The sequence below is a fragment of the Rattus norvegicus genome, chromosome 9, assembly GCF_021556685.1.
Source record: "Rattus norvegicus strain SHRSP/BbbUtx chromosome 9, alternate assembly SHRSP_T2T, whole genome shotgun sequence".
Classification (NCBI taxonomy): domain Eukaryota; kingdom Metazoa; phylum Chordata; class Mammalia; order Rodentia; family Muridae; genus Rattus; species Rattus norvegicus.
Genome location: NC_141542.1, coordinates 71,729,257 through 71,749,559, shown reverse-complemented (window position 1 = coordinate 71,749,559; position 20,303 = coordinate 71,729,257). Strand labels below are relative to the sequence as shown.

Genomic DNA, 20,303 nt, shown 5'->3' with positions numbered 1-20,303 from the left:
AATTAAAGCCGAAAGCACCGTGACTAGAAGTTTAGTGTGAAGAGGTGATTTGGTTGTAGAGGAAGGGAGAGGATACTGAGTAAAGAATGAGTTTAGTTCAGATTTCTGTCTTTGTGATATTTTTCCCCTTGTTCTGGCAGTGCTGAGGATCAAATCAAGGATGAATATTGCACCCACGAAAGTATTTATAAGGCATGAAATTCTATAGTTCTGTGTCTGTTGTTACAGCTGCTGCAACCTTCACACACACCTAGTCACCCGGGATGAGGGAGTATCAATGGAAGAATTGCTGTCCTCTGACTGGCCTTGGGGTATTGTCTGTGAGACTTCCTGACTGCTAATTGATGAAGAAGGGCCAAGCGCCTGTGGGCTATGCCATCCCTGAACAGCTGGGTCTGCAGTGTGTGAGCAGCTAACTGAACACAAGCTGGGGAAAGCCAGGAAGCCATTTTCTCGCTCTCTGCTTTAGTTCCTGCCTTTAGCTCCTGCCCTGGCTTCCCTCTGTGATAAATGGTAAGCTGTAAACTGAAATAAACACATTCCTCACAAGTGCTTTTGCTCATTGGTAACAGGAAAGCAAACTAGGCCATCTATCCAAATACACATTAAAACAATACAGAGATAATTTCTTTTCTTTTTTTTTTTTTTTGGAGCTGGGCACCGAACAAAGGGCCTTGCACATGCAGAGATAATTTAAATAACAGTCAGTAGTGGTGATGATGGCAGTGCTTTTAATCCCAGCACTCGAGAGGCAGAGGCAGGAGGATCTCTGAGTTTGAGGCCAGACTGGTGTACAGAGTGAGTTCCAGGGCAGACAGGGATATTACACAGAGAGACCTTATCTTGAAAAACCAAACGAAACCCAAAAGATTTAAATAACTAAAGTCACTATACAAAAATAAACAATTTAACTTTATTAAGTCATGACTTCAGCCCTTACATGGATTTGTTTTTTAAAAAAATATCAGTTCAGACTATTATTGAAAGTGACTATGCACAATAAATAGGAATGGCCTGCGTGTGCTGCAGACATGGGACACAAAAGGTTGGATGCAATCAGCAAAGAGTGCAAAGCACCTGGGAGGAAGTTTCAAATGTCTAGAAAAGTAGCTCAGAGCTCTGGACCACTCACCAAATAAAACAAAAAGCAAAAACAAACAAAACAAAAACCCCACTCAGTACATCTGGCAAACAACTTCCCAACAACACTGAACTATCTCCTGCGACCCATAAGAACAATTTAAAATACCCAAAGTGCTAAGACCTCATTGGCAGTACTTTAAATCTGAGTTTTAATGTTAAATATGATTACTCGAATACCCTAAACTGTATGACATGCCTAATAACAATAAGTTACAAATATTCAACCTAATAACTTAGACATGATATGGTTAATATAACAGACATTGTATCTCAGCTAACCTTTCATGTAAGGTGAGAATTAAAAGACTTGTTCATCTGTGCACTCAAATGAGGAATGTGGTATCCTAGCAACAGTGATGACATCCATTATTACAAAGGCAGGCAGAGCCTGCAAATGTACACGTTACTTAGAGTTACACTTGATTGAAGAAATGATTCTATGTACAAGTGAGTCCATATTCAATGTATAAATTTTCAATGGAGCAGGCTTGGAGTCAAGGCAGGTTTAACAAATGCTGTCTGACTTCTCAATAGCTGGTGAAATGGCTTCTTAAAAGTGAACAAACTAGTCAAGATGGATGGAGGCAGCTCTCGTTTTCCTCTCAGGTGTGGTGAATTTCATGAAGCATTAATTCCCGAGGAATGTTTGTCTCTGGACCATACAGTTTACAAGCTCTTCTTTCAAAGGCCGCTACCATTTGTTTCACAACTTCATCAAAGAACAGTGTAGCGAGCTGAGAGTGCAGAAGGGAGCGGAATTCAAAAGAAATCTGCAGGAAAAAGTTAAAAATTGTTTTACACGTTTGCTAGTCATCCTAGCATCCAAGGAGGCTGAGGCCTGAGTACTGGGAATTTACAACTAGCCTAGTATACACAGTGAGTTCCAGGCTAGCCTGGTGCCTCAGGACTGTAAGTTCAGTTTCTTGTTGATCCAAGTTCAAGGCCTGCCTTGGCTAGGGCCTGAACATCTGGCGATGTAGCTCAGTGGCAAAGCGCCTGTCCAACACACACAAAACCCTGGGTCCAAGGAACAGTTGATACTGCCTGTGAGGCATATGCATGCCACCAACAGAGCAGGGAGCCGAAGCGTTACAGCTTTAAACAGTAGTATTGTAACCTACCGTCCTTGCACAGTAAGATACTTTAAGTTCCTTTGACGAAGGGACTGCAGTGCTGGCACCAAACCTAGTGTTCCCATGAGCCACACTCAGAGTCCTCTACTTTATTCTTTTCTTCCTGGTTCTAGGACTTGATACTGGGACGTCTCACACACTGGGCAAGCTCTCACATCTTCTATTTTGAGACAGGATCTTACTAAGTTGTCTAAGCTAGGCTCAAAGTCACTGAGTGCACCCACTGAACTCCTCCTTGCCTTACTTCCCCAGTAGTTGGGATTAGGGGCCTACACCACTAGCTATGGCTTCTTATTCTTTAATTTTGTTTGTGTGTGAGAGACAGGGCTTCACTGGTTAGCCTTGGCTGCCCTGGAACTCCCTCTGTGGACCAGGCTAACCTGGACCACAGAAACCTGCCTGCCTCTGCCTCCTGAGAGCTGGGATTCAAAGTGTGTGCAACCACGTCTGGCTGCATTACTTTCTTGTGATGCTGAGCGGGTCAGTGGGTCAAAAGCAGCTGTCGCCAAGGCTGAGGACCTCAGTTCAGCCTTAGGACCCACATATCAGGACACAATCGACTCCCTCAAGCTGTCCTCTGACCTTTACATGTGCAATAAATGAAAATGTAATAAAATAAAAAATACCAGAAACAATATAAAGGATTTTCATATACTCATCACCCCAAAATTTCCTATTTGTCTTATAACCGTATAGCCATACAATTTTCAAAATCAGAAAATTATCAGCTCCTAGGTAATAATGCTATAATTTAAACTATCCAGATGTTTACATTTCCAATTGTCCTATTAATTTCAACTTTTAGAGTAAACCCAAGGCTTTATGTGCTATATTGTTTTGTTTTTCTGAGACAGGGTTTAACTGCACAGCTTGAATTGGCTTCCAGCTTGTGATCCTTCTGCCTCAGCCACAATACTGCACAAATTATAGGCATACCCTGGTTCTTAACTTTTTAATGGAAGTAGTTCAAGAGCTGAAAAAAAGAATATTCCATTTTCTCTAAATTACTAACATTTCTTAGAAATTTAAGACCTGAATCACAAATACAGAGAAAATTCATTTCCTCTTGGGAAACCGGTTAGAAATGGCTTTGCATTTACAACAGCAAAAGTGAAATGAGCGGGCTGGGGATTTAGCTCAGTGGTAGAGCGCTTACCTAGGAAGCGCAAGGCCCTGGGTTCGGTCCCCAGCTCCGAAAAAAAGAACCAAAAAAAAAAAAAAAAAAGTGAAATGAGCACCTAGCAAGCGCAAGTGAAATGAGCAAGACAATTAGGAGACTCTAGATTATTTATTTTTATGATATATGGTCTCATTATGTAGTTTTGGCTGGCCTGGAACTCACTTGCTATGTAGACCAGGCTGGGCCTGAACCCGTAGAGATCGCCTGCCTTTGCACTCTCAGTTTTGGCATTAAAGGCACGCGCCATCACACCTGACAAGAGTCTCCAAAATAAAAATCATGTTTTCCTTTCAATATTATTTCTGCATCTAATATGAAATACATAGATTTACTCTGAAGCTAATTTTAGACTTTTAAAAAGTTTAAATGTCCTTAGTATTGAATAGATAGTGAAATTATGTTTGGTTTTGCTTGTTTTTCAATAAATTCACTTCTCTTCATTTTATCGTTAAGAAAAAGCTCTGTAGCTTTTGCGGTTGGCAGAAAGCTCAAAGCATAAGAGGGTCTGAAACACTCACAGGAGCATACTGTGTAGTTAATGGCTTTTCCACTTGAGAATCCATACTGCCTCAGTGTGTTAGATATAAAAAATATACTGAGTCACTAATCAGGCCATCCTGAAAAACATGACTAGGACTTCCTGCATTGAAAACCATTGATAAGACTTAGCAACAGTGGCCAGTCCTTTTAATGGTGACCCAAATTTCCCCTACTTTACAAATACATTGGCACTTCAGATACATCCCTAAAGTGGAACACTTGCACTGGGCTCCAAGACTCACAGTGAAAGGAGCCCTAAAATTCCATGTGCTCTCGATATCACTGGTAATAGTTACTTTAGTTCCATACCATCAAAATACATTAGAATCACGGTATAAAAACATCCGTGGAACTTCTTCAAAGAAAACCATCTGGACATACACATACACCTAAAAGCTTGCAAACAAACTGTATTCAGGGGATAAGATGAGGTTTACAACTTATTTTGTGAAAATTATGTGGGCAATTCATTTCATCCTGCTAACAAAGCATTAAAAAAAAGTTAAGACATTAAAAAGAGAAGGAAAGGGGTTGGGGATTTAGCTCAGCGGTAGAGCGCTTGCCTAGCGAGCGCAAGGCCCTGGGTTCGGTCCCCAACTCCGGAAAAAAAAAAAGAAAAAAGAAAAAAAAAAAGAAAAAAAAAAAAAAAAGAGAAGGAAAGATTAAGTCCAGAGCCTGAGGCATCCTAAACAGACACTCCCCGCTGAGCTACACTCCCAGTCTAGCATATGTTTTATAATGTAGGGATTTGTAAAATGTATAAAACACAGAAGAGAATGAATAGTATTGTAGAAAATAGGAGTGTTTGGGGCTGATATGTATGTATAGAGTGCTGATCTAGCATGACCTAGCAAGTAGCCCAATTTAATCCCATTACCACATAAAAACAACCAGGCATGGTGGTGCATGCCTGTGGGCCTAATGCTCTTGTAATGCAAGCAAGTGGATCACAGAAGTCCAAGGGCAGCCTGAGCTACATACTAAATTTGAGGCCTGCCTGGGCTACATGAGGCCTTGTCTCCAAAAAACAATTAAATGATTTGTTCATTAAGTATTCATGTAGAAAACAGTATTCAGGGCTGGAGAGATCACGCAGCGGTTAAGAGCACTGGCTACATATACAGCAAACCAGTTGCTAACATTAAACTAAATGGAGAGAAACTCGAAGCAATCCCACTAAAATCAGGGACTAGACAAGGCTGCCCACTCTCTCCCTACTTATTCAATATAGTTCTTGAAGTTCTAGCCAGAGCAATCAGACAACAAAAGGAGGTCAAGGGGATACAGATCGGAAAAGAAGAAGTCAAAATATCACTGTTTGCAGATGATATGATAGTATATTTAAGTGATCCCAAAAGTTCCACCAGAGAACTATTAAAGCTGATAAACAACTTCAGCAAAGTGGCTGGGTATAAAATTAACTCAAATAAATCAGTTGCCTTCCTCTATACAAAAGAGAAACAAGCCGAGAAAGAAATTAGGGAAACGACACCCTTCATAATAGACCCAAATAATATAAAGTACCTCGGTGTGACTTTAACAAAGCAAGTAAAAGATCTGTACAATAAGAACTTCAAGACACTGAAGAAGGAAATTGAAGAAGACCTCAGAAGATGGAAAGATCTCCCATGCTCATGGATTGGCAAGATTAATATAGTAAAAATGGCCATTTTACCAAAAGCATTCTACAGATTCAATGCAATCCCCATCAAAATACCAATCCAATTCTTCAAAGAGTTAGACAGAACAATTTGCAAATTCATCTGGAATAACAAAAAACCCAGGATAGCTAAAGCTATCCTCAACAATAAAAGGACTTCAGGGGGAATCACTATCCCTGAACTCAAGCAGTATTACAGAGCAATAGTGATAAAAACTGCATGGTATTGGTACAGAGACAGACAGATAGACCAATGGAATAGAATTGAAGACCCAGAAATGAACCCACACACCTATGGTCACTTGATTTTTGACAAAGGAGCCAAAACCATCCAATGGAAAAAAGATAGCATTTTCAGCAAATGGTGCTGGTTCAACTGGAGGTCAACATGTAGAAGAATGCAGATTGATCCATGCTTATCACCCTGTACAAAGCTTAAGTCCAAGTGGATCAAGGACCTCCACATCAAACCAGACACACTCAAACTAATAGAAGAAAAACTAGGGAAGCATCTGGAACACATGGGCACTGGAAAAAATTTCCTGAACAAAACACCAATGGCTTACGCTCTAAGATCAAGAATCGACAAATGGGATCTTATAAAACTGCAAAGCTTCTGTAAGGCAAAGGACACTGTGGTTAGGACAAAACGGCAACCAACAGATTGGGAAAAGATCTTTACCAATCCTACAACAGATAGAGGCCTTATATCCAAAATATACAAAGAACTCAAGAAGTTAGACCGCAGGGAAACAAATAACCCTATTAAAAAATGGGGTTCAGAGCTAAACAAAGAATTCACAGCTGAGGAATGCCGAATGGCTGAGAAACACCTAAAGAAATGTTCAACATCTTTAGTCATAAGGGAAATGCAAATCAAAACAACCCTGAGATTTCACCTCACACCAGTGAGAATGGCTAAGATCAAAAACTCAGGGGACAACAGATGCTGGCGAGGATGTGGAGAAAGAGGAGCACTCCTCCATTGTTGGTGGGATTGCAAACTGGTACAACCATTCTGGAAATCAGTCTGGAGGATCCTCAGAAAATTGGACATTGAACTGCCTGAGGATCCAGCTATCCCTCTCTTGGGCATATACCCAAAAGATGCCCCAACATATAAAAAAAGACACGTGCTCCACTATGTTCATCGCAGCCTTATTTATAATAGCCAGAAGCTGGAAAGAACCCAGATGCCCTTCAACAGAGGAATGGATACAGAAAATGTGGTACATCTACACAATGGAATATTACTCAGCTATCAAAAACAACGACTTTATGAAATTCGTAGGCAAATGGTTGGAACTGGAAAACATCATCCTGAGTGAGCTAACCCAATCACAGAAAGACATACATGGTATGCACTCATTGATAAGTGGCTATTAGCCCAAATGCTTGAATTACCCTAGATGCCTAGAACAAATGAAACTCAAGACGGATGATCAAAATGTGAATGCTTCACTCCTTCTTTAAAAGGGGAACAAGAATACCCTTGGCAGGGAAGAGAGAGGCAAAGATTAAAACAGAGACTGAAGGAACACCCATTCAGAGCCTGCCCCACATGTGGCCCATACATATACAGCCACCCAATTAGACAAGATGGATGAAGCAAAGAAGTGCAGGCCGACAGGAGCCGGATGTAGATCGCTCCTGAGAGACACAGCCAGAATACAGCAAATACAGAGGCGAATGCCAGCAGCAAACCACTGAACTGAGAATAGGACCCCCGTTGAAGGAATCAGAGAAAGAACTGGAAGAGCTTGAAGGGGCTCGAGACCCCATATGTACAACAATGCCAAGCAACCAGAGCTTCCAGGGACTAAGCCACTACCTAAAGACTATACATGGACTGACCCTGGACTCTGACCTCATAGGTAGCATTGAATATCCTAGTAAGAGCACCAGTGGAAGGGGAAGCCCTGGGTCCTGCTAAGACTAAACCCCCAGTGAACTAGACTGGTGGGGGGAGGGCGGCAATGGGGGGAGGGTTGGGAGGGGAACACCCATAAGGAAGGGGAGGGGGGAGGGGGATGTTTGCCCGGATATACCGGGAAAGGGTATAACACTCGAAATGTATATAAGAAATACTCAAGTTAATTAAAAAAAAAAAAAAAAAAAGCACTGGCTACTCTTCCAGAGGTCCTGAGTTCAATTCCCAGCAACCACATGGAGGCTCACAAACATCTGTATTGGGATCTGATGCCTTCTTTTGGTGGGTCTGAGGACAGCGACAATGTACTCACATACGTAAAATAATAAATAATTCTTAAAAAATATTTAAAAAAAGAAAACAAACTATTCATTACTCAAAAATGTAAGATGTTTTTAAACCGTATAATCTCTCTATGCAGAAGATAATTCTAGCTTCTGGGTTTTAAAAGTGTGTATTAAGCTGGGTGTGGTGGTGCAATACTTTACCTAGTACTTAGGAGGCAGAGGAAGGTGAATCTCTGAGTTCAAGGCCAGTCTGGTTTACAGAGTGAGTTCTAGGACAGCCAGAGCTACATAGTGAGTGAGACACTGTCTAGAAACACAAAAGACAAAACCAAAACAACCCCCACACCAAAATGGGTATTATTAGCTGTGTGGTCTGTATGTGCTATAAGCCTAGCATGTAAGAGATTAAAGGATGACAGTGAGGTTGAGGCCAGTTCAAGCGATGCAGTAAACTGCATTCTAGCCCATGCTACAAGCAAAACCCTGCCTCAAAAAATGCATAAACTGGGGCTGGCAAGATGGCTCAGTGGCACTTAGCACCAAGGACACATATGATAGACAAAACAGACCCCGACCCCTGACCTGTGTGCTGTGGCACACACACATAAACAAGGGCTGTACAATAGACTTACTGAAAAATCCAAGGTACATGTTCTTGGATAGCCAGGAAGACCTGGGCTGAATCGCCAAACAGTCTCCAGATGATTGAAAAGTTTCCCATCAGTACAAGAGGCCTAGAATGGATGGAAAGAAGAAAACGAGTTAAATACCTTTAATACGAGCAAGAATCTACTATTAATCAGCATTAAGTTCAAGAAAAAAGATGTCTAGGAGCCACAAGACTGCCAACTGCTTTCTCTTGCATGTGTTCACCCACTGTGCTACTTAGTGTGCGGGGACGTAATTGCTCATGTTGACAGAAGCTGTCTTTCTCAGTCGCTATCCATCTTTTTTGAGAGTCTCTGTGATGTAGGACCACATTGGAGACAATCTCTGGGCAGATCTATAAAGAATTGTCTAGATTAGGTTAATGGGGCAGCATGCTTCCCAGAACCAGGGTCCTGGACTTGTAGAAAGGAGAAAATGAGGCAGCAGCATTCACTGCTCCCTGATTCTGGACTGTAGAGGCAGTGCAGTGAGCCTAAGCTTCTGCTGCTATGACGTCACCAGCTGCCATGTTTTCTCTACCTTAGGAAAGGAAGGGCTCACTTCAACTATAAGCCATAGAAACCCCTCCTCCCTCAAACTGCTTCATGTCAGATGTTTGGCCACAGCAACTTGAAACTGAAACAGTCTCTCACTGAACCTGGGATTCGTCAATTTGGCTAAGCTGGCTGACAGATAATCTTAAGAGATCCCCATCCCTGCCCTCCAGCCCTGGAGTTCCCACCCATGTCACCACTGCCAGTCTTCTCAGTGAACTGGAGATCTGAACTCAGACCTTACACTTGCAGAGTGAGTGCTTAACCACCTGAGCAATCCCACAACCCTGGGAATGATTTTTAAAATCCACAATTCCTGTTCTGCTACTCAGGTGATCCTGAGAAGGTAAAAGACTGTATCACATTTCCCTAAGTTTTACAACAACACATACTGTATATCATCACTCTGAAATGGATGACTTGTTTATAAGGCGCCTGGCCCACATCTATAGGGTAAACTGTTTGCCTGCCTGCATGTCTGTCCACTGCATGCATGACTGGTACCCACAGAGGTCAGAGGAGGGCATCAGATCCCCGGAAACTGCAATTATAGAAGGCTGTGAGCAGCAGGTACGTGCCAGAAATGGGAAGCAAGGCCCTCTGCAAGAGCCACAGTGTACTTAACCACTGAGCCGTCCACCCTGCCCCTTGTGTGAATGTGAGGCTGTGAATGTGTGACCTGCATCCTGTGCACTCTTTCAGGTGTCCATAAAGGCCGGAAAAGACCAGTAGACGCCTTTCAATTTCACTTATTTCAGAGTTCTCCATATAGTTTTCCTGAAAGTCTGATTATGATTCTTTGCTGTGACTAACTCTTCTGATTTTTTTTTTCAGTGCACATTAAAAAAATGAAAGAAAACAATAAAAATAGAAGAAAAAAGGAAAAAGGAAAGGGGAAGGGAAAGGATGGAATGCATGACCACAGCACCAAAAAATAAAATCTAAAAGAATGAGTCTTATCCTAAGGAATTCTGCTTGCCTTGAACTTGCACCTTTAATCCCAACACCCAGAAAACAGAAGGTGAAGCTCTGTAAGGTTGAGGACAGCCTGGTCTATGATAAATTTTAGGACAACTCAAGACTATATAGTGAAGCCCTCAAAAAAAAGAAAAAGGCTGGGTACTTTTCTTCATATACACGGTCCTCTGACAAGGGTAACATGGTTAACCTGGCAGGATATCTAATCATGTTAACATTTTACATTTAGAGGATAAAGAAGATTCATTCATTACATGTATGTTTTTGCCTGCATGTATGTATTTATACCAAGTGTATGCAGTACCCAGAAGCCAGAGCTTTGGAACCCTTGGAATTGCTGTTAGAGCCAGGAGCAAGCCACCACGTGGATGCTGGGAACTGAAGCAAGTCCTCAGAGAGAGTAGCATAACACCCAGCCATCTCTCTGCTCGCACTCCCCTTCTTAACACTTGTTTGACCTCTCACTGTCTTACTGTGACTCCTCCAATTTATACAAAACTAAATTGTGTGCATTCAACAAACTGATTTCCCCTCCCTCAGCAGTAAAGCAATATTCTGAAAATATTAAACATATTAACCTTCCTTCCTTCCTTCCTTCTCTCCTTCCTTCCTTCCTTCCTTTCTTCCTTCCTTTCTTTCTTTTAAAGATGGGCTCACTTTAGAGCCAAGGCTAGCCTCAAATTCAGAACCCACTTGTTTAAGCCTCTTTACTGTTAGGACTGCAGGCATGTACTTCTGTGTCTTGGTTTTTTTTTTTTTTTTCTTTTTTTCTTTTCTTTTTTTCGGAGCTGGGGACCGAACCCAGGGCCTTGCGCTTGCTAGGCAAGCGCTCTACCATTGAGCTATATCCCCAACCCGTCTTATTTTAAAGGTTTATTTATTTATTATATACATCATAGCTGTCTTCAGACACACCAGAAGAGGGCATCAGATCCCATTACAGATGGTTGTGAGCCACCATGTGGTTGCTGGGATTTGAACTCAGGACCTCTGGGAGAGCAGTCAGTGCTCTTAACCACAGAGCCATCTCTCCAGCCCCCGTCTTATTTTAATAGTATAAAGATGAAAACATTTCTCGCTTCTGTGGGCCAATGACCTATCTGGTGATCTGGTAGTCTTCAGCAAAAGAAAAACTTACCTTGGGGTTGGGGATTTAGCTCAGCGGTAGAGTGCTTGCCTAGCAACCGCGAGGCCCTGGGTTCAGTCCCCAGCTCCAAAAAAAAAGAAAAAAAAAAAAAAAAACAAAACAAAAAACAAAAAACTTACCTTTACCAAATGTGGTTTTACCAAGGTCACTATTGACGTGTATCGCTCCAAAACAGGGGGAAACCCAATTTCTAATCGGGTTTTACAATATCCAGATCTCCTTGATAATATATCTGACTTTTTACACCAAGGAACAAAATGTTTATAATCTTCCATTCCTGATACTACATCATACATTTCCTGCATGGAGTACCTGAAAAGAACCACAAACACTGTTAGCAACATTTCTAGGAGACAAGCGTTAAAAAAAACATAAATAAAGGACATGATGCAATGGCAGCACAGGAAGTAAAATGACTATAAATACGTATATGGCAGAGGTCACAACGAACCTCACGGTAGTTTTAAAATGATTAATTACTGTCAACATTTTAAAATTGTTTGTTTCACTGGGTATGGTATGGTTTGCCTATAATCCCAGCTCTGGAGAAACTGAGGCAACAAAATTCACGACTTTAGGCTAGTAAGACTACATTCCCTCTGACATCCCCCCACCAAAGAGGGGTGTGTCCATGTGTGGGTGCATAAAAAGTTCCAATAGTAAGAATTACTCCAGAATCTGAGGCAGGGAGAACAAACCTGGGCAACACAAAAAGACCCTACTTAACCTATTTGAAAAAGAACAAGGGCTAGGCTTGGTGGCACAGCCTTTAATCTCTATACCCAGGAGACAGAGGCATAAGGATCTCTGTGAGTTTGAGGTCAGTCAGAGCTACATAGGGAGCCTCTGTCTCAAACAAACAAGGCAGGTGGTTCAAGCCTTTAATACCACTACACCAGAGAAACTGAAATTAAAGCAGAAGGAACAAGAGCTCAAAGTTACCAGTCACAGAGTGAGTATTGAGCCCAGTCTGGGCTACTAGAGACTGAGAAAACAGAACAAAAGGAAGCAAAGCAAGAGCTGAGGACAAAGCTCAGCTGGGGGAGCACTTGCTTAGCATGCATGACGCGCTGGGTTTAACCTCCAGTACAGCAACTGTCTAAGGATATACTGATGATTTCATATAAGAAAACCTATTATAATCACATTATCTGGCAAAAAAGAGGAGGGAAAACCATAACTCTCATCTAGAAGCAGTCCTGTTAGGAATCACAAAATGTGATATGTAACAACCCCCTGAGGGGGACATGCCGATGAGAGTCAATTTCTAACAATCAACCCAGGGGTGAGAGGTGGCTCAGCAGGTAACAGTGCTACTGTTCTTACAGAGAACCTGAGTTTAATTCCTAGCACTCATGCTAGGCTCCTCACATCTGTCTGTTCTAGCGCACCCTCTTCTAGACTCCAAGCACCTCTATCCCACATACACATGTGTAAAAAATAAACATCATTAAAAGAAAAGCAGTTCAGTAATATAGCCTATTTAAAAACATAAAAATCAACGCCTTTTTTATACTAACAATAACCATTTAGAAAACTCCAGCATAAAAATACAAAATACCAAAACCAAATTAAAAATTCAGGGCTGGAGAATGACTATAATGGTTTGAATCAGAGTGTTCCCCCAAAACTCATATATTTGAATGCTTAATCATCAAGAACTGGTACTATTTGAGAAAGATTAGAACAATTTGGAGGTATGGTGCCTTATGAGTGTACATGTGGCCTTCCTGGAGGAAGTGTGTCACTGGGGGTGGGCTTTGAGGTTTCAAAAAAAGCCTATGGCAGGCCCAAGCTCTCTCAACTACTCCAGTACTGTCTGCCATTCCTCATGCCATGCTTCCTGACAGGATGAAAATGAACTGAACCTCTGAAATTGTAAGCAAGACCCCAATTAAACGCTTTCTTTTTTAAGAGTTGCCTTGGTTGTGGTGTCTCTTCATAGCAATAAAACAGTAACTAAGACAATGACCTCTCTGAAGACAGATAAAAGGCAACCTGACTGGGAGCCAGATAGTTACTGCTCTTGCTCATAACGACAAGAAAGCATGGTCATGGTGGCACATGCTGTAGTACCCAAGAGGCTCTGGTAGGAGCACTGCCAAGAGGTGCAGCCCAGCTTTCGTACAGAAGCAAGTACCAGGCCAGCCAGTGCTACACAGCACGACCCTGTCTCAAAACCCAAGTAGGTAAATAGATGATAGACACAGTTAAAATAGAACTCACCACAAAATTGTAATTTAACTATAATTACAAAAAGGTATTTTCAACAGGGTGGTGGTGGTGCACACTTTTAATCTCAACACTAGGGAGGCAAGCAAGCAGGCAGGTATTTGAGTGTGAGGCCAGCCAGGGCTACACAGAGAAACTCTGTCTTGAGTGGGACCCCCACCACCCTCCACACAAAGGGGTATTTTGGCTTTCTACTGATTTTGAGCCTTCAAATTTAGTCTTTATAATCATGAAAGAATAACAAAAATGTAAATCATAAGTTATTTCCTTTAAAGGTCAAGGTCAAATCTATCCTATACAGTTAATATACTACTAGTCTTTTTAAAAAAAATGACTAAAAAAAGATGTTTAATGTACATGAGTACACTGTAGCTATATTCAGACACACCAAAAGAGGACATCAGATCCCATTACAGATGGTTGTGAGCCACCATGTGGTTGCTGGGAATTGAACTCAGGACCTCTGGAAGAGCAGTCAGTGCTCTTAACCACTGAACCATCTTTCCAGCCCAATATTATACCTTTTCAACAGTATGTATAAAACAGCAAGGGCTAAAGACAGGCTTACCTAGCAGTGTGATCTGTAGAAAGATAGTCCAGAGAGAAAGCAGCATGCTACTCTATAAGAAATTACAAGTGTGCTTTAATAAAATGACTATATACAAACCCTATAATTCTTCTCTCTGAATACTCCTTTCGCTTATTTACTAATGGTGTAGTGATTCTGAAGAAGGTTCTTGCACAGATCTCTTTAGGCAAAACTGAGGCCCACGGTGCAAGGGTTCTGTTCATCAGTATACCACAGGGAGCTAAGTACCTACAAAACAACATTTAAAACATGTTAGGTAAAAACTAAACAAATTATACAAGCATTATAATAAGCAATCATATTTCAGAAATGTGCCATTTTAGAGTAGTGCTGAAGGCAAGGGCAAAGATTCAGAAAGATAAATGTCCTAAGCAGCATAAAGAAATAAAATCAACAGTGTGGTTAGAGGCTTCTGGCATAAACATTACCATGTCAGACCTGACTTCAGGTAGTCTCTATGCATTGCCATAAGCTTGCTTGCTAAGTATATTTTCCATATATTATCCAGTCCAGCTTATACACTCAAGTTGTTTCCAGGTGGGTTCTGGGAGTTTGCCTGGCTCCTGCTCCACACCAATGAGACCTGAGGCCAGGTCTCAGTCTCCAATCTAGAATCTGACAGCCATCAGAACTGCTGACCCTTTGGCTCCCGAATCATTTATCCCAGCATGCCTGTGTTACAGGACGTCCTGTTACACAGTGCTAGCTGTTTGACATGAGTCTATGTACAGATGTTATCTATGCTCCTGTTCACGGTTTTCTAACAAGCTTACTGAGTAACTATTTTAGACTCTCCACTAATCATTAGTCCACACACTAATAAGCTCTTAGTCCACATACACATAGGCTCCTATTCTATGCATGACTGTTAATCACTAGTTATCACAGTGAACAGAGTAAGTATGAACCTTACAAAGATGATGCTGTAGCTAGGAATTCAAAGGGCACCTGCATTCATATCCACATACAGATACAGGCACATAAATAAAACTTTTTTTTCTTTAAAAAAGTGTGGACTGGGCTGGAGAGACAGCTCAATGGTTAAGAGCACTGACGGCTCTTCCAGAGGTCCTGAGTTCAATTCCCAGCAACCACATGGTGGCTCTTGTTCTCAGAACCCAAATCTGGCAGCTCACAATTACCAGCAACTCTACACCTCCAGGAGATCTGAACCCTCTTCAAGACTCTCGAGAGGACCTACACTCCTCTGTTCACAATCACACATGGACCCACACAAACACACAAAATTCATGAAAAACATGTCAAGAGACCAGCAAGAAAACTCAGCAGGTAAAAGCATTAACTCAAAACCATGACAATCCCTGAAACCCACATAAATACAAAAGGAGAGAGCCAACTCCACCAAGCTGTCCTCTGACCCTCACACTCACCACACATCATACACACAAATACGGAACACGAGACCGGTTTTTTAAAGTGCTAAAATCAGGTGTGGGCACATGTAATCGAATCTTCAGATAAGGTGCTCCTGCAAGCCCTTTTTAGTGGATGTGTAATAAGCAGGACTGGGCACAGTGGTATAGACCTGTAGTCTCAAGTTCTCAGGATGTTAAGGCAGTATCTTGAATGTAAGCCAGCCTGGAGAACTTAGTGAGAGCCTGTCTCAAGATAAAAATGGGTTGGGGCTACAGCTCAATAGTAAAATGTAAATACACCAGAATATAGAAACATACTTAAATATGAAAATAAATGTAAATAATGCAAATAAATGGGGAAGTGTAGTAGGTGTTCTAGGTGGTAGGAAAAGAGCTCAGTAATATCCAGAAACTCAAAGACCAACATCCTGGGGTACATAGTGAGCTCTAGGAAGCCGAAACCAGAGGGAGACCCTGTCTCAACAAACATCGGAACTCAGGGCAGACTCTAGCATTCCCAACACTAGGGAGGATCAGAGGCTTAAGGCCATCCAATATAGAGACAGTTTAAAGCCAGCTGGGACTACTTGAGAATCTGTCCCAAACAAAACAAAACAAAACAAAACAAAACAAAACAAAACAAAACAAAACAAAACAAAACAAAACAAAAGGAACAGCAGTTAGGAGCAGCATAACAGGCCCAGAGGAGGGGTTGGGGATTTAGTTCAGCGGTAGAGCGCTTGCCTAGGGAGCGCAAGGCCCTGGGTTCGGTCCCCAGCTCCCGGGGAAAAAAAAAACAAAAAAACAAAAAAAAAAAAACAGGCCAAGAGGAGGGAATTAAGAAAAAAGCCCCATCAACCCATCCCAAAATGTACATAAGACCCTACCCAGAAGAAATAAAGTGGTGGGAATTGTTCCATCAAGGATCAGCTGAGAGCTTTTGTCACTTTTGGGGAAGAGAGTTCTCTCCTGAAGCTTTTGCTGCTGAAAACTGCCTGGGCCCACTGTGGTCACTTCCTGCACGGTAGCCCCACCTTGGTTCCTAGCCACTGAACCTCATTGGCTAGCTGAGCACCCAGGCAGAAGTCGAAGAAAAAAAGAGGGGTCTCAATCCAACTCTCCCCTCCCCCTTTGGAGCGTGCAGCTCCTTGGCCACTCCAGCCAGGCCAGAGCCCTTTCAGATCTCTGAGGATAGCATCAGGTGAACAGACCAGCACGCAGTTGCAAAGATAGAGAAATCATGCTGAGTCTGAGTGGGGAGCTTCCTCTCCCCTGAAGCTAACCTTCACAGTGCAGAAGGGTTGCTATGGATCAAGTCATTAATAGTATTACCCATCTGAAAACCCAATAACAACTTGCCAGGCAAGATTTGCTCACTGCTGCAAGTTCAGCATGACTACTATGCAGGTAATGGATTGTTTTCTGGTTGGCCTGAAGGCCTGTTCCACAGGAAGAAACTCAAGCCTGGTACTGTGAATCAGGAAGGAGCTTACTGCTACTGCTGCTAAGTGGACATGTTGTCTAACTGTTTTCTAAATACTTCCTGTTATGGCCTTAATTTACTGCAACATTCAGCCTGTGAGACTATCGCAAGATATTTGATAATACTGTGAACCTGAGTGGCAGACAAAGTGATGAATTAGACAAAGACTTGACAGAACAAGATATGCCCAACTCTCACAGGAAGAGAGAGGAAAGGGAAGCTACTTAAGAGAGAGCAGTGCAGGGTGGGGGAGGAGAGAGGTAGCAGTCTTACCAGGAGAGTTGTACAGAGATAGACTGCAGAGAGAGAACAAGCTGGACACCGGTGAAGACAGAATTAGCTAGAGAATGAGAAGGAGCCAGAAGATGAGAACAGTTGCCAGTTAGTGTGAGGCCAAGCAGACTGACTCAGTCAGAGGCTGAGAGAGAAGCCAGATTGAATCAGTCAGCTTGGAGACGAGTTTGAGCCACAACAGCTGAGTTGAACCTGTCAATCAGAGCTCAGAAAGAACCAAAAAGGGTGAGCTTGTTCAGTAGTAAATCTCAGAGGCTGAAACCATTCTAGGCTTAGATTAGATTGTACAGAGGCTAGAAGCTTCCAGACTAGGCCTAGGTTAGCAGACGGAAGCAGTACACCTCACAGACAACAATTACTTCGGGAGAATAAAAGTTAGTTAGTTTTATATGAGACAAGTTTTTTTCTTTCCCCTAGAGTGTGAAAGTTCATGAAAGTCCAGGCCCTTCAGGGGCTCATTAGTGAGAGTGCTGCTTACTGCTGTTGCAGAGGACCCAGATTGGGTTCCTAGCACCCACACCAGGTAGCTCACAACCACCTCTTTGGTTCCTAACACTCTCTTGTTGGGGGTTGGTCGGCTGCTATATATTCAAATGCTAATTCTGTACCCAAGATCTGGTTGCCCGAAGGTGAGCTAATTCCCAAGTATACCACCTTTGCTAGGCAATTCTTACTCCCCAATTAAAAACCATTGGTTAAACAAAAATGGCTACAACCAATTACTGGGGAAAATAGGGAAAGGTGGAGTTTGAGTTACCTGACTGGGAGTGGACACAGGGGAGAGAGGGGAGGAGAAAGGAAAAGAGCGAAGGAGTACAGAGGAGGAGAAGACATGATAGACCAGTGGCAGGTGTAAGAGTAAAATGCTCCCTAGACTGCTGGAGCAGAAATAACCCAGAAATTCAAACAGCAGTGTTTGGGAAGCATGGTTGAGGAAAGTAGGAAGTCTAGCATCAGAGAATTAGATTAGAGGCAATCCCTATTAGGGGTAATTGCATAGAGTCTAATAAATCACAGTTTGAGTGTAATTCATTTGAAGCTAGATGGGGATCAGAGTAATTCTATTATTTTACACCCCCTGGTCTCCATGGGCACCTGTTTGCATACTGTACACAAACTCAAGTAGGTGAACACACATACACACACCACACACACACACACACACACACACACACACACACACACACGGTGGGGGAAAGACCCAAATTCATTATATACATGGGTGAAGTTGTCAAAGAATTGCTAGAAGGCTGAATCAGTAGTTAGTTCATTTGATAGAATGGGCAAGGCCCCAGACTCTATCCCAGCCCCTCATAAAATGAGCTTGGGGTATTTTTGTTGTCTTTTTTTTGAGATCTAGTCACTTGATATTTCCCAGGCTGAGGCTGGGTATGGACTTTCTGAGCACAAGCCTTGGATCATAAGCAGCAAAGCAACATTTAATCAGTAATATAAGGTTATGGCTTGCTTGGAAGCTATTTTTTGAGAATAAACTATCTAATTTCAGTTTCAACATGTCTGTGTGAGATCTGGAGATGAAGCATGGCTGGTAGTTTGTTTTTGAGACAGATCTCACCTTGTAAGCAACTAGCTACACAGACCAGACGGCCTCCAAAGCATGGGGCCTGGCCTCTTTGCTGATATTTTAAAGTCTTCCTTCAACCGAAATGTTCTGAAGCCCAGCAAGAGTTGGACTTTCTCCTCTGTAATGTATACATATTGCTTAATTTCAAATATCAATTTGCTTTTTTGGTTTTGAGACAGAGGCTCATTTCGTAGTTCAGGTTGGCTTTGAATCGCTGCGATCCTCCTACTGCTAAGATTACAGGTGTGAGCCACCAAACCGAGCGATTTTTAAATTTTGAGGATAATTTATTACGATATTATTTGTAATAGAAAACTGCATAGTAAACTTAACAGTATCCTTCCAGGGGCTGGGGATTTAGCTCAGTGGTAGAGCGCTTACCTAGGAAGCGCAAGGCCCTGGGTTCGGTCCCCAGCTCCGAAAAAGAGAACCAAAAAAAAAAAAAAAAACCCAGTATCCTTCCAGTCTCTAGATTCATCTCCACCCTCAAATCTCCCTAAAGGACCAACCAGGAAAACCGAGGGCAGAGTCATCTTCAAGGTTACAGGATCTCAAAGTTACAGCGATGTGAGAAAAAAAAAAAAAAAACAGATTCTCTTTGTTGGATGCGTTTCATTTTGCAAGCGCTGAGTGGCCAGGGTCAAAGAACTCCACAGCAAGTGAGACAGTGTCTGCCAGGCGGTTCACCGCCAGGACACGCACTCCTACGGCCTCTGAAGCCCGTAGCCCTCGGGCGTAGTTAAACTTTCCTGACGGTCGCCGCCCACCTCTAAGAGACCGGAAGGGCGGGAGCCGGAGGCCTGGCTGCTTCTCATTGCTCCCACGTCAGCCTCGTCGCTGACGCACCCTGAAAATATGAGGTGCAAGCAGGGCAGCCGGCGGAGCGCCGCGCCCCGGGTCTCCGGAGCCGACTAGGGTCAGCGCCCTGGCTGTAGGCCCGCCGCGAACCCGCCGCCCGGAAAACCTTCACTCGCTACCTGACGTTGCGCGCAGACCCTCGCACCCGGGCTTCCGTCACTGTGGTTGACTTCGGACGGCATCCCGATGCCACCCTCGCCAGAGTCCTCTGACTAGTCCGAGCTGCCATGATCATCTTTGTGAAGCCGGTAGCGAACGCCGGCACCCCGGCCCGAGGCGCCGCCCTCAGGCCGGCCCGGCGGGAGGGCTACTGCGCCTCTCAGCCAATCCTCGGGCCTTTTGAGCAACTGGACACGCCTCTTCCCACTAAGTCCCTCCCAACCCCATGACGCCAGATTGACGCACGCGTCCAGTGCCACCTCTGGCCAGCCAATCAGAGGGGCGCGGGTCTCCAGGACACGCCGCTTATGCCCGCGCCTGCGTACTTATGTAATCTTCGTGACGTATTCCTGGGTTCACCTACGGTCCGGTTTTTTTCCTTGAGTTACTTGGGGTCGAGTCTCGAGGCTCGGCTTGTGAGGGCCGCCCTGCCCGGGAAGGAAAGCCCAGAAGCTGGCTAATTATATAACTGCCTCCAACCCCCACCCCACCCCCGTTTCTCCCCTCCCAGTGCTGGCCTAGCGTGT

At 43.1% G+C, this 20,303-nt stretch overlaps 1 protein-coding gene across 2 annotated transcripts; it reads right to left on the bottom strand.

The window, feature by feature from the left end:
- Positions 1–889: 889 nt before the first annotated feature.
- On the bottom strand, positions 890–19,866 carry Coq10b (coenzyme Q10B). Of its 2 annotated transcripts, none has more exon segments than NM_001009671.1 (5): positions 890–1,913; positions 8,506–8,607; positions 11,320–11,512; positions 14,100–14,249; positions 19,737–19,866. In NM_001009671.1, coding segments are annotated over 5 exon segments (729 nt in total). In that variant the 5' UTR covers positions 19,853–19,866; the 3' UTR covers positions 890–1,745.
- Between the last annotated feature and the right edge of the window lie 437 nt (positions 19,867–20,303).